This window comes from Drosophila suzukii, chromosome 3 (assembly GCF_043229965.1).
Source record: "Drosophila suzukii chromosome 3, CBGP_Dsuzu_IsoJpt1.0, whole genome shotgun sequence".
NCBI lineage: Eukaryota > Metazoa > Arthropoda > Insecta > Diptera > Drosophilidae > Drosophila > Drosophila suzukii.
In genome coordinates this window covers 66,273,726-66,299,345 of record NC_092082.1, presented here as the reverse complement: position 1 = coordinate 66,299,345, position 25,620 = coordinate 66,273,726, and the positions used below count along the sequence as shown (strand labels likewise).

The following is a 25,620-nucleotide window of genomic DNA, read 5'->3' as shown; positions in this document are numbered from 1 at the left end:
AGCCTTAATAATAAACTGGAGTTGCACTGCTGACCCACATATCGTACACTTCAATTAGTCTTTACTCTGACTGTGCACTGCATATAAAAACTTTAGTAACTAAAGTAGGGGAACAAGAGAAATAAAATATTTTAAACACCAAATATAATGGCCTAAAACCAAATTTAAAATATCAAACCACTAACATAAATTAGTAACTAAGTAATTAAAAATCAATAAATGAATCACAAAATCGGAAAAAACGTTAAAAAATCTTTAAACTTACTTGACTGTATTTGTACAACACAAATAAATTGCTTGCTAAGTATTTGTTAGTTCCAAAAAATTTCCAATACAAATTACGATTTTGTTTATATTGGATCCTCTTCAATAATGAAAACCAAAAATATATAAAAGTTAATCAAGAACCTACATAAAATAAAACACCTTCCTAATAAGATTAAATTAACAAATTAGCCCAACCCCTGAGTCAAACTAACAATCTTCAAAAACGAAACAGTTTCTTGTGAATTTAATAATAAATTCGTACAATGTTTAAAAAACAATTTGAGTACACTTGATATTTTGCTGAAAATAAATTAAGTCTTGGGATGACACGGTGAGTATAGCAAAGGGTATGAAATGAGGGAGGAACAAAAGGCACAAAGGGGTCAGACTACTAAAGAAACTCGTTCAATCGTCGATAATCTCGGTTATCTTTGCACTCTCGGCGAACACGTCGGGGATCTCTGCATCGTCGGACCGCTCGATGATCTGATAACGCTCCGCCGCCGCCAGACACTGGATAGCCACCTCTCGCGCTTTGGCACGCGTGTCATCCGGCAACTGGCCCAGACCGCTCAGAAGCTCCATGACGTCCGTCTCAAACAACTTCTTGGCGATCTCCTCACCAGCGTTGATCATGTTGAGGATAATCACAATGCCACGGTGCTGGACTTCCGGGCTGGGATTGGCGATCAGAGTGTGCAAGATGTCCAACCAGCTGGCGATTTCCAAGATCTTTTCGCAGCACTTAACGGACACCGAAGTGAGCATGGCTAGAGCTCCGGCACAGGCTGTGGCCGTCTCCTCGTCCTCATCCTCGCAGAGCAGGGCCAAGAACTTAACTCGGTCGTTATTGCCCTCGAACTTTTTCACGACATCCTCGCTCATCACCAGATTACACAGGCATTGGGCAGCAGCGCGGGTGAGGTAGAGGTGATCCTCCATCAGATAATACTCTATCTTTGACAAGCCCTGCTCCTTAATGATCCTCTGGCGCACACTTTCGTTCATGCTGGCCAGATTGGTAAGCGCCATAAGTGACTCGAAGTTCTCCAACGCCGTGCAGTCCTGCTGCAGGAGGTTTAACAAAGGACGGATTACATCCAGCGACTTTTGACCGCTAAAAGCCACTTCCGGGTTGATGGTTATGCCAATCCTGGCCAACGCCTGAGTAGCATGGCGTTTGCCCTTTTCAGTGCCTTCGAGCGCCATGCGTAGCAGTGCCTTAGTGCCTCCTTCTTGGACTACTTTTCCACGTAATTCTTTCAATCCACAAACTGCATTCAAGACCCTAGCAATTAGCTCCTGCGAATTATGGCTCTCCGTTTTGGCCAGGGCACACAACGCAGTAGTGATGCCCTCGTTTGCCAGCACAGTAATACGCTTGTTGACGAAATCTATATCATCCAGCTCGTGTTCCTCCGGTATGTGTTGCTTGGCAAACTTGGCCAGTTCCACCATCTCGGGCAACATCTCCTGCTTCTCATATGCATTGCACAGGTTCACAAAAGTGGTGACCACACCATAGAGGCAGGATTGATTTCCAGCGCGGGCCAAATCCATGAGAGCGTGTATGGAAGCCTTGTCCTCAATAAGCTTCTCCTTACATTCAGCGTCGAGGGTTAGATAAGCCAGACCATCGGCAGCCCATCGGCGGATATCCCTATCCTTTCCAGGCTTGATTAGGAACCGGCGGCATGCCTCCGCCAGTTTGAGAGCGGCTCCATCACCAAATGGACGGATGGCCGCATCTTGACCACCATAGCTGCCCAGCTTGCAAAGACCCACTAGGGCACGCACTCGAACACCATCGTTCTTGGAGTGGTAGAGCCGCTTCAGGATGTCCACACCCTGCTCGGCAAGAGCCTTGGCCTTGTCCTTCTTAGAGGAAGCGGCGATCAGGCACTCACAGGCCACTCGCTGCTGCAACTCATCGTCGGTGGTGGCCATGGCTAAAATCATCTGTAGGATGCCTGCACAAATACAAGAACATTATTTATTATAATGCGAGGTCATACTATATTAATATAACTCACCATCCCTGGCCACGACCTGATTGCCCACGTCCAAGGGACCGTTGAGCAGAGCAGTAATAGCAACTGTGACCCGGACTTTGGACTCCATGTCGGGCGACAAAAGCTTGTCCTTAATGTACTCATCGATCTGTTCAACGAATTTCAGCTTAGCTGCATCGTAGTACATGTTCTCGTAGATTCGGGCCAGACAAACGGAAGCAATTGTGGATGAAGAGTCGGTGATGTTCATTGCACTTTCGTACTTGTAGTCCGCAAGCTCGGAACAGACTTCCAGCAGGCGGCACAGACCCCTGATCTCCACCAGGCGCTCGGCCCACTCCAGAGCCGTGTAGTGAACATTCCTGGTGATCAGCTCAATGACTCCATCCCTAGCCGCTCCGGAAATCGTGCGATCAGTGATACTATAAACCAGGCAGGTGAGCAGAGTGTCTATTTCACGGTTGTTCTTGGAGCACAGTTCCTTGTCCGGCTTGGAATCCATTTTGTTCTTCAGGCCAGACAAAGCGTTGATGATTGTTTGCAAGCAAAACTGAGCAGTGGACACACAGTCCTCGTGTTTCTGGTCGAGAACTCTCATGAACCATGGCACGCCCAGTTCCGTGAGCACGCCTTTTGTACGCTCTACGCTATTTTCGCAAAGAGCAGCCACTACGCGCACCATGTTCACATAGATGTCCTGGTCCTTCTCCACCTTGGTAAGCGAGGCCACTTTGGTGATGCAGTGCTCCTTGTAAAGGAGTTCGGCGCCAGTCTGCTCCTTGGCCAAAACAACTAGGTTGTTGGCGGCGGCGCGACGCTTATCGATGGGCGTGGCCAGATCAAAGGTAAGGTCCATCATTTGCTTTACTTTCGAGGAGGTCTTAGCATTGCGGGCCAACCTTTCCTCCACGATGACATGCAGCCTCTTGAGCATGGGCTGTACGGTTTTGTTGCTGGGATCCGCCTTGAACAAGGCGGTGGCATCTTTGTAGGCCTCCTCGAACTTCTCCAGAGCCTCGTAGGCCTGCGCCCTGCGGAACAGAGCCTTGGGATCTGCTGGACCCACTTTCAACGATTCCGTGCAGTCCTCCACGGCGTTCTCATACTGTTCCAGCTTCAGATAGGCAGCCGCACGATTCTTATAGAAAACCGGCAGTTCCTTGTGCTTGGAGCCCAATTTTATGGCCGTGCTATAGTGCTGCACTGCCTCCTCCCAGCGGGAGGCTTTGAAGGCCTCGTTGCCCTTATCTTTGTAGCTCCCCGCATCGGAGACTTCTTCGCTGATGATGGTATTCGTCATGGTTACACAATTTTCTCTATAAAAACACACAAACTTTAGCTGCAACTTCTTACTGATCGCAGATGACTCACTATTCTGGTTGCTTTGGTGCCTTCTGGCCTAAATTTCAATTGCCAGAAACTTCTCGATCGATCTCGAAAACGCACAGATACAGATGCAAATGGATCGCGGGAAAATCAAGCACGCTGTGTGAGAAAATTCAACCGGCTGCTGCGCTGTTCTATATATAAATAAGTTCGGAGAAGAGTAAAACCAAAATAGTTGCAACAGTTGCCATTCGCAGCGAAGCGGGCTCACAGCTGATCGAGGCAGCGGTGAAGCTTGTGGCTAGTTTAAAGCCAGAAAAAGCTATACCCTTATATTTTAAAAATGATGAATTTGGAAAACTGACTTTAATTCAGTGGTCGGCACACACATACCATCAAAAGTTTGCCTTGCATTAGTGTGAATGTAACAAACACGAAGTTTGCGCGCGGCGTGCTGTAGCGAGACGTTTCTCTGCTTTGCACTGAGATCCTCTGCCGCAGCAACAAAAAAGCGCGCCGAAGTTGAGAAAAAATGACCCGAAGACCCATGCCGAAGTCACACGAACATGTACGTTATACGTGAGCGAGCAGAGGATGGGCAGAACACTTCCCTATGCTCACTAGATAGGCCGCTGCCGACCACTGCTTTAATTTTATTATTGGACATTGTCGTATGTTTATTTATTAAAAAAAAGAAGATTCCAGATTGTCCCACACTCTCATGTTTCTAGCTGCTTTCAGCTTTTTATTCCCAGCACCACTGGTTCCGACTTCCCTCGGTCTATCGATAACAGCGCAGGCGAGGGTGAACAAGTTCAAGTTCAAACAGCTGATCCGATTTGTTTTGGATTTTCATGTGATATAACGAAGTAAAAACATTAGAAAAAGGGCCAAAGGACTCATCCAGGATGTTCCAGCACGGGCCAATGCTGTGGCGACCACTGCTCGTTCTGCGCAAGCTGCACCTGAGTCAGCGGCAGCAGATCAGTCACTACGATGCCCTGGGAATCGGGCGCAGTTGCACCCAGAACGAAATTAAGGCAGCCTACTACAAACTCTCGATGCTCTACCATCCGGACAGGAATCAGGGCAGCGAGTCCGCCGCGAAGAAGTTCCGGGAGATCAATCAGGCGTACGAGATCCTCGGAAACTACCGGCTACGTCGCCTTTACGACAAGGGGATCGTGCACACAGCGGGCGCCCAATATGCCCAGGATGTGCAAGATGTGGCGGAACCCGTGGTGGAGGACGACCCGGAAACGAAGTTTTACAAGTCGCGTTTTCAAAAATCTCGTGTAGCCGACTCGGAGGGCCGCACGCCCATATACGACTTTGACGAGTGGTCGCGAAATCACTATGGCAAATCTTTCGACCGGCGACAGGCCGCCCAGGCCAAGTACGATCGAATAAGGGTGCAAAAGGAGACCAACAAGATGTCTGGTCAGACGGACATGGTACTGCTATCCTTTCTGTTCTTTGGAGTGGCCGTTTACCTAATGTTCCTCGCCGAGAGCTCCTATGACACGCCCAAACAGAGGGCGGAGGAGCGGCACAGACGGGAACGGGAAGAGCGAGAGCAACAGGTGGCCGTGAAGGAATCGTAGAGTTCTCTAGTCCACAGTGTAAATAGAGTTAAGTTTAATCAATTAAATCGGAAGGCTATTTTTGTGAATAAGAGATTTGGCCGTTTTTCTTTGAGAACGTAGTGACTATTTACATTTCCGAGAAAATCACCAATCGCTAAGAAATATCCATTGCTTTGTGATTTTAACTTCTTAAACTTTAATCAAAATTTCCCAGTGCGCTTGCGCGCTGTGTACTTTGTATCAGGACGAGTTTCCAATCCCTGGCGGCGTCGGCGTTCCTTCTTGGCCAGAATCCAATCTCGGGATTTTTTCGGAGCCTTTCCTCGTGCCTCACGGCAGGCATCACGTTTCTTGATGTAGTTAACACGACGTTCTTCCTCGGGAGAACCTTTAAACAAAGTAAGGAAAAGGTAGTGTTTGATAGGGGAATAGTTACTTTAGAATTGAATAAGAGACCCACCCAAAGCCTTTGGCAGCTCAGCCGATCCTCCAGTCATCAGCACCAGGTAGTACTTTTTTGCCTTGGCAGAGTTGGGATAGTCAACCACTAATCCTCCGTAGAAACCCGCCTTCATGGCCTGCGAGGTGACCATCTCAATCTGATCGGAGTTCTCCGGGTAAAATTGAAAGACGGCGCGGGCGGTACGTGTCAGACAGGAAAACAGGGTGGTGAAGAACTTCAGCAGGCGCTTGTGCGGATTGTGATACGACTTGTCCGCGTTGCAGAGCCACTGGAGGGCAGAGATTGAGATGGCGCCATCGAAGGTGCCTGGCTTGAAGGGCAGGCCCTCGCCCATGTCTCCCAAGATCACATCCCCAGCCACCTCCCGTTCCACCGCAATGTCCAGCATGGACTTGGATATATCTACGCCGATCCACATGTGTTCGCTGTCCTCCAGAACGCTTCCCGAGAGGCCAGAGCCACAGCCAATATCCAAAATCAGGCGGGATTCATCATCGTCCGGAAAGGCCAGCAGTTCCAAAGCTCGCTCGGCCATTTCCACTTGGATCTCAATGATGCGGGTGCTAAAAATCCGTAATTGTACTAAGTACTATATTTTCTAGAACGAATAACTCACTTTGTGGAATATTTCTTGGCCTCGTCATCGTTGTAGAACTGAAAGAGTACGAACTTAGATAGAACGTTCATTTTACCAACCACATACTTACAATTTCTGGAGGTGCTGAATGCTCTGGTCTTCTGGCCATTTTCTCTGTATTTCTCAAAAATTACTAAACTAAAAATTCGATGCGTTTTTATATAAACAAAAAAAACTCAACTACACGTGCAATCAGCAAACAGCTGTTTGCCATTCACAGCGCAACGTTGATTTATCGACTCGACTATCGCTATCGGCCGAGCTATCGAGCTAGACTAGCTTTTTTCTTGTGAATCGCAGCGCCGTGAAAATTCGTGAAAAATGCAATTTTTCATTTAAACTAAAAGCAATAATCATGTGAAGTGTGTGATTTAAAGTGTAAACTTGTCAGTGCACCAAGTGAAACGGTGAGTTGAGCCTGAAAACTCGCCCGAATTGATGACAAAGCTAGCATTTGCATGGAGCTGTTTTGGGTGTGGGAGTGTGCCTGTGAAAATGGTGACCTGCGTGTGTGTGTGCAACGGTTCTGACGCGTCAACAAATAGACAGTTTTAAGTGCTAATTGGCCCGCCGCTGTTTGTTGTTGTTCGGGCGGAAATGGAATGGAAATGCAAAAAGTTCAGGTGTGCGCGTGAGACACCTTTATGTCTGTGCTAAAAAATTAGTGGCACAATTTGCGTAGGCAACCCGTTATGCTGACCCGTTTACCTTGTTCCAATTTGCTCGAAAAAAGCGAAAACTCATCTAGCCAGAAAACACAATAACGGCAACAACAACAGGTTATTTCTTCTCTCACAGGTAGAACAAGTTAATTGAATCACATACAGTTTCTTGAACAGCTGTTTTCAGGAGTAAGAGAGAGAGAGTTCGGTTTCTCCTGATCGTCAGTGGCTGTAAAAATGTATTGCAGTCTAGTGCATTTAAAACTGAATCAAAACTTGCATTTCATTTGATATAAAGTTCCTTTGTACTTTGCCCAAATAAATAAAGCACCCAAATTCAGGTTTATTTGCGGCACGCCGGTCTTCTGCCTGTGTTTGTGTACCTTTTGCATATTTATGAGCAAACTGGTTCTTCTTTTTGGCAACGGAACATCTTTCACTCTTTCCAAGAACAACATTCCCTCCGCCGATCGCCGATGGTTACAAAATTTACGCAACAAGCCGCGATTGCGGTCGCTGGCCTCTCCACTCGACAAGTTTGCAAAACCCCCCCAAAAAAGCAGGTGAAAAGATGAAATCAATCACCGAAGCTTTTAGTACTCTAGAATGAATGATTGTAGCGATTTACAATATACAATACATGATTTTAGCGACATTATCTATCTAATTGATCTAGTCAACAGCTACATATAATTGAAGTGTCCTATAGCAGAAATAGCGCAAATACCCTTTTTTTATGTTTGAAATATATCTTCCAAACTTGAAATATTTAACTAAAAATTTCACACTTCCTAAATTTTAAAACGGTTTTTTTTAAAAAAACAAATCTTTTGAAGGACCAGAAATATATAAACTGATCTTTTTAAAGGACACTGTCTATATAAATATCTCAGTATAAGCCTATCTGTAGATCAACCTTTGTTCTATAAGGCCCTATAACAAGTTATGCAAGTTAGGAACCTGTCGACTGCTGATTTTACCTTTGAACGATCGAATCATCCTCAGGTGACCATACCCCCTGATAGAGTACAAACTACAACCGAACCCGCTGTCATCCATTTTGGAAACCAGATACAGATACGGTGACAAAGACAGATACAGAGCCAACTACAGATGCTCGCTGGCTGCTGGGAAGAGTGGCTTCAGTTGCGTGCCTCCATTCCCCCAGAGCAAACCGTTCCCGCCGGAAGAAAGTAAGACAAGCAAGAAATGCGCAGTGGGCTAACGCTTTGTCTACTGCTGGTGGTGCTTCTAGTGGGCCACCAAGTGGCTTTAGTGGCGCCGGCCAACCTACTGACCAGCTACCTGCCCGCCTCCATGCAGGCCTTAGCATACTACATAGACCTTCTCCAGTATGAGCCACTCTCCAGCACGACGGTGGAACCGCCCTTCAGTGCGGATGACGCAGTGGACTCCACAACGGCTAGTGCGCGGCCATCCACACCAGTGCCCACGAGGATGAGGACCACCACCACGAGGAGGCCTGGTGGAACAGGAGCGTTGGGTTCAGTCTGGTGGCAACCGCCAAGCTGGTGGGAAACGAGTTCGCCGCCGCCTGTCACTACGAAATCCACAACAGCTAGTGCTCGACCATCCACACCGTTGCCCACGAGGATGAGCACCACCACCACCACGAGGAGGCCTGGTGGAACAGGAGCATTGGGTTCAGTCTGGTGGCAAGCGCCAAGCTGGTGGGAATCGAGTTCGCAGCCGCCTCTCAGTACGGAATCCACAACAGCTAGTGCGCCACCATCCACACCAGTGCCCACGAGGATGAGCACCACCACTACCACGAGAAGGCCCAATGGAACAGGAGCTATGGGTTCAGGCTGGCAACCGCCAAGCTGGTGGCTGCCTCCACAGAGAACTTCCAGCACCGAGAGGCCCTCATCGCCACCCACTTTGCCTCATCGCCCTGGAATCTTTGCACCAGCTTCCCTTCCGAGGAGGGAGCTTGAAGGCTACACTCTCTTTGAAGAAATCGGAGACGATGCGGACTTTGACAAGCTGCCTTTGTCTTTGATCCGTGATATACAAAGCGAACGGCACGACTTTACCAATGATGTGGAATCTCTGGATAACTTTTTGCGCCTGTACGACGATAACTACGGAAGGGCCGCCTTTGATGTTGAGTCCGCCATGGATCGGTGGAGCACCGCCTCGATAGCGGGCAAAAAGAGGGTTCCACCCACCAAGCCCTACGTGGATTTCCTTTTGGTATACGATCTCCTGAAGCGCGATGCCAAGGCGGCAAATCTCAGCAAGTACGAGGGATACTCCGAGGATCTGTTGGAGCAGCTCCATGAGTTGTCCCAGGCTTCTTCGGCCAGGCAACTGCACACTCTCTTCCAAAGGATGCTGGATCGGGGCGATGTCCAGCGCAGTGACGTTGTGTCCCGCGTCCAGGGAATCGTCAAAGATCTGGGGAATCCCAAAAGCGCCACCTCCAAGGCTTTGGCTTTCATTCCCAGCATGCAGTTTCTACCTTAAGCTCTTAGATAAGTCGCAATAAAGTCGAGGGACCAGTTGACCCTATCCGTGTGTACTATGATTAATATGAAATCTTGATTCAGGGAAAATCCAATTGAGCCATTATTCTATAAAAACTTAGTAAGGAAAGAAAGTTCTCCTTAAGGACAGGTGTTATTACATTGTTACTATACATATGTACATTGATGAAGAGTATTAAAGTGTTGGTGTTAAGTTTGTATAGAAGTGATGGAGCCATTCAAGATCTATAAAATGTGTGTAAATAACAATGTCAATACATTTTGCCCAAGTCCTGTAGATGGCAAATTAACATCAGTTTCACAAAGTTAAAAAATTATAAAACCACATTTTAAAGCGACTATATTTTATAGCTTTTATAACGACTTGGTTCAACTCGTTATTTGTAGGCAATTTTCCATAATACAAACAGCATATGGGACTAAAGAGCTTGCAGTGAGTCATTTCTTGATATGTATATACATAAGTATTCATGCATATATTTGATTTGCTGTTGGTAACTTATATTATAGCAGCAGATAATTAAATAATTCTCTATTACTATTGGACCAAAATGACATCTATCTGAGCTGTTGCAATTTATATGAATTTAATACCGATTTATAGCAGTTTAGGGTGCTCTAAATCAACCGCTTGGCAATCCCTTTGCCGCCGGAAGTGTCACGGAAAATGTCCTCATGGGACAAAGGAAACACGACATTGGGCACAGGACACACCCTCGGTCCTGCTCCTGCCCCTCCCCCTCCCCATTAACACCATGTTGGCCAAGTGACTTAACTGACACATTGGCATAGTTCACATCGGTGTTAATGTGTTATCTATAACAGGTCAGCCGGCTGCAAATTGTTGCTGCTTCTGCCACAGTTTTTTTGTTGCTGCATCAGCTGCGATGCGACGTCATCACCTCTCTCTCTCTCTTCCACAAGGGGCTCTCTTGCTACCCACTTATGCTCTTTGTCCGTGCCACCCTCTCATTTTCGCTCTCGTTGACGCTTACGCTCTTTGCCACACGGTGGCAAGCGCTCTTTGATTTTATTTTGTTTTTGCCCTCTCTCACTTTGAAATTAATTCCTCTGTCATACTCTTAACTTAAATACCCTAACATTTGCCTTTTTAACATTAAAAATTGTAAATGTTAGTATTGAGGTATCATAAGCCAAGTTAAAGTTTTTAAGTTAGTTGAAATTATTGATAAAATTTTCTGGTTTATGACCGAAAAACAAACTTACAAAGTCGCTCGTAAAGAAAAAAATGTATATCATATGTTTATGTTATTAAAATTCATTTTTATTTTGAGTGCGATATTGGTGTGTCACAATATTTTGTATATTTCCTAATTTTTCTAAGGAGTATTTTGTAGTGTTACAGCTAAAACTTTAAAAATTAAAAAATATATATTAAAATTATGAAGTTTTTTAAACTTAGAAAATAGTTTGTGAGTATAGATGAATATATGGTATACAGACTCGCCTAATGAAAACAAGCTCCGCGAATCCTCCTTCACTGTGTTGCGTATTTCGAGTCAAGGGTACTATACCCTCTGGAAAGGGTATTAAAAGAGCGCGCTTGCCATTCGGTGGTTTGCTTTTCGCCAGCGCTCTTTGATTTCATTTTGTTTTTGTGCTCGGTGCGCGTAGCAAGTGTAAGCGGCTCTTGCTCTGCATCTTCTTCTAATAGTTCCGCCTGTAATCCCCTCAAATTCGGTTTTATTTTTCGCAATCTACGCCACATCAAGTGTCAAATTATTGAAGAACTAACTGTCCAATTGAAGTTGAAAGCAAAAAAACATATCCATTTGGAGCAGCGAAAAACTTGGCACAAAGTGCCCTGGTGGAAAAGTTATCGATTTGTGTGAAAGTTGCAGGCTGCTGCAGATTGGCGAAAGAAAAGGCAAAGAAAGTTTTCTGGAAATGTGAAGACACAACAAATCACAACAATGGAAAACTTAAATTTTGCACGCACGCCGCAATTTCTGCGCAAAGTTATCTCCGAGGCGCGCAGGTAAATGCAGAAAGAAACAAAAACAACCAAAAAGGGGTGGTAAAGAGGGGGTGGGAGGGCTAAAGTCAACCCACCACCGAAGGAAAGCACCACCCACCGGCGAACGGGTCACCCTAATATTCCGTATTCCACGGGACAAGTCTAGCCGGGATTTGAATTGCGGCTGGTTCTTGGACTCTTGTTTCTAGTTTGTTGCACCTTACAGGTTTTACTTGTTTTCCTTTGGTGGGCCGGGAAAGTGGGCGGGAGGGGTGCGGTGCAGCAGCCCGGCAACGTCTTATGTAACTCGAGCCTGCAGACGTCAATGGTTCGGGGTCCTCACGCCAGAGGATTATTATTCCTTATATGTATGTACGCACAGCTGCGGTCAACAAAATAGCACTGAGGATGGGTATCCCAGAAAGTAAAATAAACCAAATTAGGCTTCACTAATTTTTTCACCATCTCATTAAAACATTTAATGATTTAGTAGCTTTTTAAGCTATTTTTCGTCAGAATTTAGATTTAAAATAGTAATGTGACTAAATAATAAGTCCTTTAAAGTCCTTTTAAATTTAAAAAAAACATTTTTATTTATTTTCATAAATGGTTTTTTAATAATTATTAACATAAAAATTCATACAAATAACAAAATGTTTATCAAAACATTACGAGTATTATGTAAAATATCATCTATAAAATTGTTTATTGCTAATGCGTCGACTGATATTGTATGCAGTATGAAAATATGTACTTTGTGCAACATGCCACACACGCCACTCGTGGTAAAAACCGCAAACAAAGGCAAAAGACAACAATGAAACAGAAGAAAGGAGCTGCAACGAACCGAAACCCCTTGGCGTCTAGAACCCCTAAGTCAGGGATCCCTTAAAAAGCCCGACAATTAGTCATAGGAAATTGCACATACTCTTGAAAAAAGGGTCTCCACTAGAATGAAATCATCACACAGAAAATTCGAATAATCTTTATTGTAATTGTACCCATTTGTGATACTTAAACTACTTGTACTAGTAGTGATAATAATTTATTATTATGTTGAACTACCAAATAAGCATCATCATGCTTTTTATCAAATTATCCAATATGTATTTAATGAAGTGTACTTATAGTATGTACTGTACGATCTGGATTACTTTCAACTGCATAGTGTTGAATGGTACTTAAAAAGATAATTAAAATAATGGAACTTAAAAGAAATTATGATGCAATCCTGTGTGTTCGTGTGTTCCTGCAAGCGGCCTTCCCAAGCCCCATGGTGCAACAACGCCCCAGACCATTAAAATTCTAGCCCACCTCCCACACGTCCTTTCCATTGTCTTTGCCTCGGCAACCCCATTACCCATTGCCGGCGGATATAATTTCGCACATCACACACAAGTGACGAGGACACAAGCGGGTACCCCTTAGGCCCCTTCGATTTTCCCAAGGAAAGGTCTTTGTTTCGGATTAATAATTTGGCTCCTCTTGACTTTGCCGCCATCTGTGTCAATGGGCGCTGCTATCGAGCCCAAGGCGACAGCTCTTTCCCGCACTTATCAAAGCTGAATGAATGTGAGTGGGTGTGTGGATAAAACAAGAAAATAGGGCGGGTGTGGGTGGGTGGATTTCCTAGTGCGAATGGTGCAGCTTCCGTTTGAAGCGTGCCAGCGTATCGATATATTTGAATATGTTTTTGGCTTCCATTCGGTAAAATAATCATCACCGTCATCATCGCTGTATATATAGATTGAGTGATGCATACTTTTCCTCACAATACAACGGCATTCCCTCCTCGATATCCCCCATTCGTTCTACTTATTCCGTAAAGTGATTGTTATACTTATTACTTTTAAGCTTCTGGGGCATATTTGCTTTGAGAAATATTTGGGTCACTTGATATACTACTCCTAGCGTTGCCTCTTTTTAAACATATTTATATTAAGTAAATGTATAGGGTTCAGTATATCGGGAAACAAAATCTATAAATATATTTATTCTATTAATATTAAATATATTACCAAAAGTCTGAAGTTAAATGCTACTTATGACCATTTCAAATGATGCTCTATTTCAAACAAACAATTAAAAATTTAACAAATAAACTAATCTATTCAGAAGTTAAGTTACAAAATGCTAGTTAAAAATGCTACTACTTGAATACTTCTGCATATTGATACTCTAATTTAACTCTATTATGAAATGCTGTTAATATAATTTTAAAACAAAGACTGAAATGTGATCAACAATTTTAATCGAAAATGCAGCTGTCGGTATTAGTACAATCAAATGGCAAGGTCAAAGTCTCTCCACGAACAGTCCCAAACACACTCTTCAACCATATGTTGAGTTTAATTGATGATACATTCCGCAATTTATTTTGTTATTTTCCCGCTCGCTTTGCAGATCGTTTATAAACAGCGACCCATTTGCCGCCTCATCCGCAAGGGGACGTTCGGAAGCCGAGGAGGAGGCATCATCCGAGATGGAGCTCGCCCACACTTTGACCCTTAATGAGGAGGCTCTCAAGCAGTTGCCCGAGCACAAGCGGCCGGTATTCGAGCTGGAATGGCTGCGCTACTTGGAGAAGGCGCTGCCACTGGCCTCCAAGCCGGACATCAAGGCCAGCCAAAAGAAGCTGGTGCAGCAGCTCTCGGAACGCATCCAGGGTGCCCCGGGTCCGCCCATTCGCAAGCTCATCGCCAGCGCTTTGGCCACGCTCTTCTCCGTTGGCGACACCTTCATGCTCTTTGACACCGTCAACGCCTGTAACGACATCCTCAAGAACAAAGATGACTCGCCCAGCTATTTGCCCACCAAGCTGTGAGTAAATCGTGATAAATGTATCTATAAACCTAAACACAAATCTCTATCTTTTAGCGCCGCCATTTGCGTCTTGGGCTCAATGTACGAAAAGCTGGGTCGGATGATGGGCCGCACCTACGAGGACACGGTACAGATCCTCATTCGCACCCTGCGCAACGCGGAGTCTCAGGCACGCATCGAGATCATGCACACGCTGGAGAAGGTGAGCGCTGGCATGGGCACCGCCATTGCCAACGTGCACAAGGACATCTACAAGGCGGCCAAGCACTGCCTTCTGGATCGAGTGATGGCCGTTCGAGTGGCCGCCGCCCGCTGCATCTCAAAGATGATCTACAGTGCGCCATTCCTCTACCAGACCGAGCTGGAGAGTCTGGGAACCCTGTGCTTCCGTGCCTTTGACGGGAGCAACTACGAAGTCCGATGTGCGGTGGCTCTGCTGCTGGGCACACTTCTGGCCTACACTCAACAACTGGCAGAGGCAGCAACGGGCAAAAAGAAGCAGGGTCAAGCAGTAGCCATACAGGCGGTCAAGGGCGCTACTCAACGTCTGGTTTCCCTGGACGAAGCACTTGGCATCCTGATGTCGGGTTTCCTGCGTGGAGGAGCTTCTTTTCTCAAGGGAACCGGAGAGATTATCAAAGGCAGCTCTGGAGTGAACAGAGAAGTGCGTGTGGGTGTAACCCATGCCTATGTAGTCTTTGTACAAACCATGGGCAGCGTTTGGCTGGAGCGACAGTTGAGCACCTTTCTGGCACATGTTCTGGACCTGGTGGCCAATCCCAAGGCCGCCTGCTCCCACGTGGACGCGGTGTACTCGCGAAAGTGCATCAACTTTATACTCCGATCGACTATTGGCAAGATGCTGGGCGAAAAGGCGCAAAGCGCTGCTTGCAAGGAGCTGGTCCACCTGGTGGCCAAACAGATGAATTCCATTGACTTCAATCCCGAAAACGCCAAGGATTCGAATCAAGAAACGCTGTTCAGTCAGCACTTGCTGGTGTGTGCCCTGCAGGAACTAAGTTCCCTGCTCATTGGATTGGGAACCACGGCCCAGAACTTGTTGGGAGATCAATCCCTGCAAGCCATCGATGCCACCTGTGCCGTTCTCGTGCATCCCTGTGCTGCCGCTCGCTTGGCTGCCGCTTGGTGTTTGCGTTGCGCTTGTGTGGCGGTTCCTGGACAGATCACACCACTGATCGATCGCTTTGTGGAGGCCATCGAGCAGATGCGATCCTCTCCAGAAGCAATCGCTGGATACAGCTGCGCTCTGGCGGCCATTTTGGGAAGCGTTCGGTACTCGCCGTTGGGCATACCCCACACAAAGGGCAAGGTCGTGTTCAACTGCGCGGAGGAACTGCTGCGATCTGCTTCCCAGAATAGCCGCATGTCGCTGCATCGCACCCAGGCCGGCTGGTTGTTGATTGGAGCCATCATGACTTTGGGATCGCCAGTGGTCAAGGGCTTGCTGCCGCGAATGCTGCTACTTTGGCGGAACTCGTTCCCGCGATCCAACAAAGAGCTGGAGTCAGAGAAGGCGCGCGGTGATGCCTTCACTTGGCAGGTGACGCTCGAGGGCAGAGCTGGAGCTCTCTCCGTGATGCACAGCTTCCTGCTTAATTGTCCGGATCTGCTAAACGAGGACATAACCAGGCGGCTGCTCACGCCCATCGAGAGCGCCCTGGCTATGCTGGTCAAGTAAGTAAAGTTCCGACTTTTATCATATAGTATTCTTTGAAAATTGCTATGTATCTACCATAATAATGTGTCCTTTTTTCTCCAGTTTGGCCTCTGTCCTGAAGAGCTATGGCACACAGCTAAAGGCTCCGGCAGCCATGGTACGACTACGTCTGTTCGAGACCCTTACCCTGCTGCCGGCCAATGCCCTGGAGGCCTCCTACACTCATCTCCTTCGCATGCTCGTCTCAGAATTCACCCTGTCCGATAACGCAGCCAACACCACTAACTCACTACTGCGGACACTCTGTCATGGTGATGATTCTATCATTCTGGGAACCTGGCTGCAGGAAACCAACCATCGCACCATTGAGGATCAGGTGGGTTATATTTGGGAGTACAATTTTCCTGTACTTGTATGAGTCCTATGTACCACTGCCTATCCGTGAAACCCTTCTCAATGTTTTCTCCACCCTTCTCTCTATAATTGTGCATTCCCAAAGATGGAGCCCAATCGCAAAGTCGATGGCGAGCATGTAAGTGGTGTGCAATAATTGCTGGCAGTGCTTGCTTCCGTTTCTGCGAAGTTTGTTTTTGATTTTTTTAATATTTCAATTGATTATAATCTTATTAAGAAACATATAGTATTGGTTGCCTCTTTTTGCATGAAGCTGGTTTAAATTTCCAAATCATCACATTATGAGATTCGATTAGGTTACAAGAAAGGATGTTAAAATTCAGCTTTGTAAACAACATTGTTCACTTGAAATAACTAAATATATTCATTATCATCTAAACTCAATGCAATTCGTCAGTAGGTTTTAAGGTTGTTAGACAATAAAAAAGTTTATGGTATTACTTCAGGGACTGTTGTTCGTGTTATCCTTTTTTACTTGCATGACCATGGAGCTTGCCGCTCCTCGTTGATAACTTATTTCCTTATTAATGTTTTTTTATTGTTTCGGCTTTAAGAAAATCCCAAAATATCAACATACTTATTTGATTTCCTTTTTCCTTTAGCTGCAACCCAATAGCGCCGCTGGATCTGGCGCCCTAGAGCATGATCCGTGCTGCCTCTACCGTCCCAGTTGGTCCGCCCAGGGCAGTGGATCCAGCGCTGGAGGCCCAGCATCAGCAACATCGTCTGGAAGCAACGGGACGAACAACATCCAGCTGATCAGCAAGGCCCAACAGTGCCCAGGACCTTTGCCACTCGGCGTGGCTGTGATCGATATGGCAGTAACACTCTACGGAACCATCTTTCCTAAAGTCGCCAACAAACATAGGCTGCAAATGCTAGAGCACTTTGCCGAGTGCATTCGCCAGGCGAAGAGCAGTCGCCAAGAAGCCGTCCAAATGAATATATTTACGGCTCTGCTGTGCGCTCTGAAGAACCTTACCGATAGCAAGACTAGTTTGGGTCAGGAGGATGTAAGAAAGAGTGCCACGGCATTGGTAGTTGCTTCGTTGACAAGTGCCAATTCAACCATACGATGTGCGGCTGGAGAGGCCTTGGGAAGATTAGCCCAGGTGGTGGGAGATTCTCATTTCACCGCGGAGTTGGCTCAAAATAGTTTCGATAAACTTAAGTCTGCCAGAGATGTCGTCACAAGAACAGGACATTCGCACGCCCTGGGATGCCTTCATCGCTATGTGGGTGGAATGGGCTCGTCGCAGCATCTGAGTACCAGTGTATCCATCCTGCTGGCTTTGGGTCAAGACAGTGCCTCGCCTGTGGTGCAGGCTTGGTCGCTGTATGCTTTGGCGCAGATTGCCGACTCTGGAGGACCCATGTTCCGTGGCTATGTGGAGGCTACTTTGACGCTGTGCCTAAAACTCCTCCTTACCGTTCCCCATGCCCATGTGGATGTGCATCAGTGCGTGGGACGAGTAGTGAATGCTTTGATCACCACCGTGGGACCGGAGTTACAAGGAGGCGGTGGAGCAGTGGCCAGTATGAGGGGATTATTCCTCTGCTCAGCAGCTCTTCTTCAGGCGCACGCAGATCCCCTAGTGCAAGCAGAGGCCATTGGTTGCCTGCAGCAGCTGCATCTCTTTGCCAGTAAATCCCTGCAACTGGAGGAGCTGGTGCCCACGTTGGTTGGAATGTTGCCCTGTAACTATTTCATACTGCGCAAGGCCTCCGTTTCCTGTCTCCGGCAATTGGCCCATCGGGAAGCAAAGGAAGTGTGTGACCTAGCACTCACCATTAACGCCGAACAACTTCCAGACTTGGTAATTACGGAATACGGACTTCCAGGATTGCTTTTTTCTCTTCTCGATACCGAAACGGACGCAGAAATGCTTCGGAACATTCATGATACACTCATTTCAATGCTGCAAATGCTGGCTGCAGACAATCTCAGCTTCTGGTTGAGTCTCTGCAAGAATGTGTTAACCGTAGCTGTTGAAGGAGGACTCAATGATGATCCCGCTGGTGCAGAACAAGGGAAGGGCAAGGAAGCTGGAGGAGAAGATGAGGAAGAGGACGAGGAGGAGGAGTATGCTGATGATGTGACAGAATACCGAGCGGAGGAGAACACTTCCACCCACCCCGCAGTGCAGCCGCGGTGGCCCACTCGTGTTTTTGCCGCCCAGTGCGTCCGACGGATCATCGCCAGTTGCGAGGCAGCCAGCTCGGTGCACTTCGATCTCCTGCAGGCCAAGGAACAGCAACTCATTCGCTCGCGTGGAGATTATCTCATCCTGCATTTGGCGGAGCTGATTCGAATGTCCTTTATGGCCGCCACATCGGACTCGGATCAACTGAGGTTGGAAGGATTGCGCACTCTGCAAGAGATCATTGATCGGTTTGCTAACGTTCCAGAACCAGAGTTCCCAGGTCATCTTCTGTTGGAGCAGTTCCAGGCTCAGGTGGGAGCCGCTTTGCGTCCTGCTTTTGCGCAGGATACGCCTTCCCATGTGACGGCTGCTGCTTGTGAAGTTTGCTCCGCGTGGATCGGGTCTGGAGTGGCTCGCGATATTGGGGACTTAAGAAGAGTTCACCAGTTGCTAGTGAGTTCCCTTAGCAAGCTCTCCTCGAAAACCAACAGCACTCAGTTGTACAACGAATCCATGGCCACGTTGGAGAAGTTGAGCATCCTTAAGGCCTGGGCAGAGGTTTACATTGTGGCCATGCTAGGAAATGGAAAGGCTCCAGCTTCCCTCCTGAATCTCCAATCCCAGCAGTCCGGCCTACAATCCCTAACCAACTTGGAAACGGATCAGGATGTTCCTGATAATCGAGGAGAGAGTCTCCTAGGATTAGTGCAACCAGAGCTCCATAACTTATCCACTCACTGGTTGAGTGCCATGAAGGATCATGCTTTGCTGCTGCTTCCGGCGGAATTCCAGTCCCAGCTCCCTCACGACGGAGGAGCCTTCTACACTACGGATACAATTAACTCATCAAAACCACATTATATGACCAGTTGGCCCCCCATCCTCTACGCCTCTGCACTCTGGTTAAGGGATGAGGGTTTTGCGCGCCATCAAGACACAAGCGAAACGGCTGCAGAATCGAACAACAACCAGATCACCCACGGTTCTTTGTCGGCAGATCGCTTCCACATGATTTTCGGCATCTGCATGGAGGCACTTTGCAGCATGAGAAGTTCTGAGAGACCCAGGAACATAGTGAGTTGTCTACGCTCGCTGCACAGCATCTTTGATTCGGATTGGGCGAGGAGACAATTGGTTAAGGATCGAGCACTAACCATTGAACTCTGTCACGTACTACACCGACAGATCCTGACGAGAGATGAGTTACTTGTGCAACTGCTGTGCGTGGAAATTTTAAAGCAAACTATCCGCGCTGCGAGGGAAGATTTGGAGAGAAAACGGGACGACAATGCAAATTCTGAGGACGGAAAGGGTGGAGAGCGGCTAGGTGAAGATGACTCTATGCAGCCTGGAAGTTCCCACGTCTACGCCGTCCTGGAGGTTTGTCTCTGCCTGTTTGTCCGCCAAATACCTACTATGAATCCGACGAGACAGGGAGCTGGTGGCTCCGGCTTACAGCTGGACTTTGCCTACGCCAAAATGGCCAACGGCACTTCCTTCTTCTCGGTGCTGGGCGATGACAACGGCCTGCTGGTGGCCAGTGGATTGCAGTGCGTCGAACAGTTATTAGATCTGTGTACTCCTAAAGGTGCCCTAGCAATCCTGCCCACCGTCCTGTACATGACAACCAGCATCGTTAAGGAAATCGCCAACAAGTCGGCCATAGATAGTACCATATTGGCAAATACAAGTGCTGTGAAGGCTGCCCTGCAATGCTTGCGATCCGTATGCGTCCACAAGTGGACCAAAGTGGAGGAAACATCCGAGGAGTGGCAGCAGCTGCTTCAGAGTGCCCTAGCTACTATTGTGGATCTTACCAAGACAGCTGGTGATAACGAAGAAAGGAGAGTCGACGAGGTCACTATGCTGCTGGCCATCACTGTATTCATCCTACACACGCCAGCCTCCGTGGTGGCCACGCCATCGCTGCAATATCCGTGCATCAATCACTTCCGGCAGTGTCTGCAGTCGGAACACCTTTCCGTAAAGCTGCGCTGCATCGAGACCACACGATCGATCTTCGCGCGTGCGGAACTGAAGACGGCTACTCCCTACATTCACGCCCTCGCACCTAGGATGATCGAGTCGTTGTATGCGGAGTCCAGCAAGGTGCCCACAAGCGAGCTGGAGCTGCAGGTCACCCTTGAGAGCATTATCACCGTGGAGCAGCTGATAGACTTGTCGGAGCCACAACATCGTAAGTAAATGGGTGTATTAAAAACCTGTTGGTTCGTCTTTTTTAAAATTTCGGGGTACTCCTGTTGCTGATTTTTAGAAAGAAAATGATAATCTTACTGTTAGTATTGGGGAAGCTTTTAACATAAAATTATCATCTGGGACAGATATGAATTTTCTTTGACTATTTTTTTGTAATATATTAAATATATGTATCTTAGGTTTTAAAATCGGTCTGATAATAATAAAAAAAAATGAATTTTTTTTTTTGTTAATCTAAGAAATGAATTACCGCAAACTCTGTTGCGGGACATTTTATGAAAAAAGTTTGGACATGAGATTTTGAGTAGAGTACTGGTCTTTAACTATCGTTTTTCCAGGAGTACCCCTTTTTAGAATATAGTTTATAGATATACCCCTAATCCTGCCTTTATAGTTGACACTTTTCCCTTTTCAACCAAACATTTGCATAGCCGTTGCATTTGCCATTAGGCTGCTCTGTCATCCGAATCTATTTTCTTAAATGTCTCTTCGAAGTCAGCCAAAATATTGATTAAGTAACATATATTAAGAACTGCACACTATTGAGACAAGAAAGGAAATTTGTTATTATATATTTGCTCTTTTCTCTGTCTTCTCTTTCAATCAACTCACAAATCATTAATTAAACACTAAAAAAAACCGTTAGGAAACATGAACTTGCTACAAGGTAAATAAAAGAGCTCGATCAAAAATTCACATTTTTTATGTCGACGAAGCATTTCAGATATATAAGACAGTTAAACTGTAAAATAAAATAGTACTTTTATTTCTCATTTCAACTAAAAGTAGTTGACGAAATTCAATCGACCATTAAAATTTAATTTGTATATTGCATAAATTCACTGATTCTTACAGTTTTCATGACGAAAATTTTATATAATTTGAAAAGTGTTCATTAAAGTTGTGCTTACTGTCTTATACTTTTGAAGTGCATCGTATATTGCACACTCGATGTTTTTCAATGCACCAATCCATAGAATAGCTGAACGATTAGTTATAGTTGGCAAATAAAAAATCACGCTTTAAATGTTGCATGTATGGAGTAAGATGTACCCGGATGCGCGACATGTCCATCTTAGTAAATGGATGTTTAGTTTGCGATGCTTTAAGTAGACTTTAATAATAATGGTTACCCCGCCTCCTTTTCACAGACATACAAATGCTGACGCTGTTGGTTCCTGTGCTTATTGGATTCCTAGCCGATCCCAGTCGACTACGGACGCTCCCCAAGTACCAAAGGCAGCTTCACGACCAGGCGCTGCAGTGGCTTCTGAAGATCGGCCCCAAGTATCCGCAGGAGTTTAAGGCCCTGATGGGTCAAACTCCAGAGCTGCGACAGAAACTAGAAGCAGCCATTCGCAGTCAACAGCAGTCGATCAATATTGCCCAAAAAGCCACCGAGGCGCAGAGGAACCTGCTGGCCAAGCCACAGAAGCCCACGATCAAGCTAAAGACGGACTTTAGTAACTTCCAATGAGTTGATCCACTGGGAAATCGAACAAAATTAGTCCACAACCTGCTAGTGCTATCGTAAAAATGCTTTGCAATAAAATGTTACCCCTTGTACAATAGGATGGATCGGTTCTTTTGACATTGAATGTGAGCTGCTGAAGTTAATATTTATACAATTCTAAAGCTTACTTGACATCTTATGTAAAGGTTTAATTTTAAAACAACTCTTATATGGCAAAAAATTATACATCTGAATAAGGAGCTTTTAGAAAATCAGTCGGTGATCTTCTAATTATTTTTATTAAACAAACTTTTCTTTTCCTTTGACTGAAACTTTAAAATTAGTTATTTTCTTAACCTGCTTTATCTTTTGCAATACAAATAAATTTAATCAATGGGAAATAAGATTCAAAGTAAGATTAGACCTTTACTAACAGAAGCAATAATTGTTTTAAATTAAAATCAGAAACTCGAGCCACCCTAATGCACATCGCTAGGGTACTCCTGCGGTCCGGCATTTGATTTTGCTATATGTGAAACACAATGAAAGTACCTACAAGTTTATAAATTATTTGTTAGCTATTGTAATGAATTATTATACAACGCGATATAAAGTAAAAATAAAAACTTATAAAGCTTAACTATAAACTTATGCATCTATTTAAAAATTCTTATGGAATTATATATTCCATTTCCACCTCCTGCTTAACTGTATTCAAATTCATCATCTCGTCTTCGCTGAGCGGCTCTGATTTGAGATTCTTCTTTGGTTCCGGTTCGGGATCGTTCAAAAGAACATTGATACCCAATTTAGCATAATCTTGTGTTGGTCTTGGAAGGGACACTAAGGCTGCGGGTAAATCCGAAAAGAGCTGCGACTCCAGGCGACTGAGAAGAGTGGTGCGGTAGAAGAGAGTTCGCAGCCGCTGACGGAAAAGCTGGATGGGAGGCGCAGATTCCTTATAATCGAAAATTGGGGCTTCCTTCCCCTGCTTACGGCAATCACCGGAGAGAATGCACATGGCTCGGAACCCCATCATGGTGGACCAGTTGGGTGCTAGAAGTGCACTTTTTGAATCGCATTTCTCATCGGGGAGGTTCCTCATCATAATATTGTAGCACTTAAGCAGTTCAATTGGCATGGATATGTTCTGTAGGAGGGAGGGACGGATTGGTGGCTTATATCTTAGAGCCCTGACCACATAAGCAAGATTATGGGCGTCTTTGGGAAGTGGGAAGATTGTTGGAAGCGTCAGCGCCAAGTTGTAGCTATACTTGAAGAACTCGCCCAGTTCTATGTCGACTTTTGAAAGTTTGGTCGTAGTTTCTGCAATTCGATCTATCTTAGCCTTTTTAGATTTGGGTTTCCGTACCCGGGATCCTTTGATCTGTTCAGCTGTGACTAACGACTCCGGGTCCTCTTGCCACTCTTGCAGACGCTGAGCCCAGTTATCGGAAGTTACGACAGGCACCTTTTTGGATCGACGGCGAGGCAAGTCTTCTACCTTAGCATTGGGATTCTGTTCCAGGAATTTCTTAATGACCAGGAAGCGCGTTCGACAGCTGGTCCGCGAGTGATTGCCCAAGAACGTAGCGCAGTTTAGCCATTGAGAAGCACCGTGCTGGGTAACGAAGCTCATCAACCGGGTGTCGTCCTGCACCGACCAGGAGTCGGTTTTGTTGCGCTGTGCCAAAACATTGTGGTAGCGGGTCCGCAACTGAGTCAAGGATCGATTTGGGAAGAGGGATCGCGGAAAGCAGTGGAACTTGCCATTGTACTCCTCCACGGCGGCAAACAGCATCATGTCCTCTTTGGTACTAAAGGCCTCTGTAATATCGGAAAAATAATGAGTAAACTTTTCAAGGGGTTAAAATAATATAAGAATATTTGGTATACCCACCGTGACTGATGCTTGGATGTAGCACATAGTAGTAACGCCCAATCAGCGTCGACTTAGACTTTTCCGGGAAGTACTCCATTACCTTTCTCCAGTTAATTACACCGTTTGCGGTATTCCTCTCAGCCACCTCTCGGAGCCTGTCGTTGTCCTCGTCGCTCCAGCGGGTGTTCGCCTTTGGTTCCAGCAGATGACGCAGGGCGGTGTGAAAGCGGACGAAGCACTGGTAGTCGGAACGCCGGTCCAGCGACGAGGCTATCTGCTCCCAATTCTGCATCCGGTTAGCAGAGGCCACTGTCAGTAGAGTCTCATCCTCGTCCGGCGTCCAATCGTCGCGCCTAAGTTCTGGGTTCAGGTAGACCCGCCACATGGCCTCACAGCTATAGGGAGAGTGCCGATACTCCAGGTCCAGCGTACTAATCTGGTTCCAGTCGATCTTGAAGCTGCTATCCGACGTGGCTAGCAAACTGACCAGCGTGTTTAGGTGTCGCTCGGTTGGCTTCCGCTTTAGGCTGCCGCTGGGCATTGCGTTCATCTTGTGGGTGTTGTGGTCAAGTAACTGTCGAAATTAACATTACGAGGTTTTTATTAGTTAAGAGCTTTGAAAAATAACTATGGGAAGCAACCAATAGATTGATAAAATTGAGATTTTTAAAACGATTGAATTTTAACAAAGTAACCTTCGTTACAACAGACAAACAGGTCTATATCGTTTTAATATACAAATAATAGTTTTAACATTCTTTCTAATGTCAACGGGCTCTTTTTGGAATACCCGCTCACCTGTTGTTTTATCCCCATGATCACGTTCTTCTTGTCCAGCAGTGTCCATACGTGGCGGGAGTGCATGTCGAAGTCGGTGGGAAACATCTCTGTGTGGCAGCGTTCCTCATAGTCCTCGTTGTTGGGACAGCTCCGGCCGTCGACGTCCCGGAAGAACATGTTGCCTTTAAAGCGGAACGTGCCCTTCCGCAGGATTGCCCCGCTCAGGTTAAGGTGAAGGGAATCCGGGGCAAACTTAGAGCGTGGCCTCAATCGGCGCACCAGAATTTCCTCGTTCCTGGCGAAGCGTTCCCGAACTACTTGCAGCATGGCCAGGATTTTGGACCGGACTTGTAGGAGGCGTCTCTGGAGCTCCTGATTCAGCAGCAATGCGTTGTTGTCACTTGGATCTGCGGTGCTCTGGATCAGGGCTGAGATCTCGGCCAGCAGCTGCTGCTGGTTCATCCGGAGATCCTCCACATCCATCGCGCACGATGTGTATTGTTTTTTGTTTAATAATAACAATCTTTTTGTTTGTAAGTACGGTCATACTGCTAGAATCGGACAACCCGATATCGATTGTTGTAAAACAATTAGGGTATTCGTTAAACTGTTAAATTGCTGAGTCGAAATTTTTGAAGATGCTGGAGATGTTTTACTTTTTCTTTATTCCCCTGTAATGTAAAGGATATAGTTTGATAAAACCTAACAAAATATAGAAACTAAAGTTTTCCGAAAATGCTCTTAAATTTCAAAATAAAAAAAATGATGAACCGTAAGTATCAGCCCTA

General features: G+C 46.0%; 6 protein-coding genes across 10 annotated transcripts; 3 read left to right on the top strand and 3 right to left on the bottom strand.

Annotated features, from left to right (window-relative positions):
- Positions 1-483: 483 nt before the first annotated feature.
- On the bottom strand, positions 484-3,858 carry unc-45 (unc-45 myosin chaperone). The gene is made up of 3 exons (XM_036819164.3): positions 3,651-3,858; positions 2,301-3,595; positions 484-2,237 (listed from the first exon to the last, which is right to left on the bottom strand). Exons 2-3 carry the CDS (start codon positions 3,577-3,579, stop codon positions 673-675), a joined length of 2,844 nt encoding a protein of 947 aa, XP_036675059.3. The 5' UTR covers positions 3,580-3,595; positions 3,651-3,858; the 3' UTR covers positions 484-672.
- A 572-nt stretch (positions 3,859-4,430) lies between these two features.
- Positions 4,431-5,282, top strand: LOC108016355 (dnaJ homolog subfamily C member 30, mitochondrial). Its single transcript, XM_036819308.3, has one exon. It carries the CDS (start codon positions 4,514-4,516, stop codon positions 5,207-5,209), a length of 696 nt encoding a protein of 231 aa, XP_036675203.3. The 5' UTR covers positions 4,431-4,513; the 3' UTR covers positions 5,210-5,282.
- Positions 5,283-5,363: 81 nt separating this feature from the next.
- On the bottom strand, positions 5,364-6,516 carry LOC118877612 (probable 18S rRNA (guanine-N(7))-methyltransferase). The gene is made up of 4 exons (XM_036816963.3): positions 6,362-6,516; positions 6,271-6,308; positions 5,652-6,217; positions 5,364-5,579 (listed from the first exon to the last, which is right to left on the bottom strand). The coding sequence occupies exons 1-4, from the start codon at positions 6,398-6,400 to the stop codon at positions 5,392-5,394; spliced, it is 831 nt and encodes a 276-aa protein (XP_036672858.1). The 5' UTR covers positions 6,401-6,516; the 3' UTR covers positions 5,364-5,391.
- A 22-nt stretch (positions 6,517-6,538) lies between these two features.
- On the top strand, positions 6,539-22,817 carry LOC118877610 (HEAT repeat-containing protein 5B). 5 transcript variants are annotated; one of them, XM_036816961.3, is made up of 8 exons: positions 6,539-6,698; positions 13,845-14,261; positions 14,319-15,959; positions 16,045-16,318; positions 16,442-16,474; positions 16,959-20,697; positions 21,364-21,384; positions 21,869-22,817. In XM_036816961.3, exons 2-8 carry the CDS (start codon positions 13,924-13,926, stop codon positions 22,192-22,194), a joined length of 6,372 nt encoding a protein of 2,123 aa, XP_036672856.3. In that variant the 5' UTR covers positions 6,539-6,698; positions 13,845-13,923; the 3' UTR covers positions 22,195-22,817. The 5 variants fall into 5 exon arrangements, with proteins under 5 accessions (XP_036672856.3, XP_036672852.3, XP_036672854.3 ...); XM_036816957.3 differs by lacking the exon at positions 6,539-6,698 and adding an exon at positions 11,136-11,462; XM_036816959.3 differs by lacking the exons at positions 6,539-6,698; positions 16,442-16,474 and adding an exon at positions 11,138-11,462.
- On the top strand, positions 7,908-9,515 carry ImpE3 (Ecdysone-inducible gene E3). The gene has a single exon (XM_017082993.4). The coding sequence runs from the start codon at positions 8,163-8,165 to the stop codon at positions 9,441-9,443; it is 1,281 nt and encodes a 426-aa protein (XP_016938482.3). The 5' UTR covers positions 7,908-8,162; the 3' UTR covers positions 9,444-9,515.
- On the bottom strand, positions 22,738-25,374 carry Pbp95 (proximal sequence element A Pbp95). Its single transcript, XM_017082996.4, has 3 exons — positions 24,851-25,374; positions 24,071-24,626; positions 22,738-23,997 (listed from the first exon to the last, which is right to left on the bottom strand). The coding sequence occupies exons 1-3, from the start codon at positions 25,313-25,315 to the stop codon at positions 22,841-22,843; spliced, it is 2,178 nt and encodes a 725-aa protein (XP_016938485.4). The 5' UTR covers positions 25,316-25,374; the 3' UTR covers positions 22,738-22,840.
- Positions 25,375-25,620: the final 246 nt, after the last annotated feature.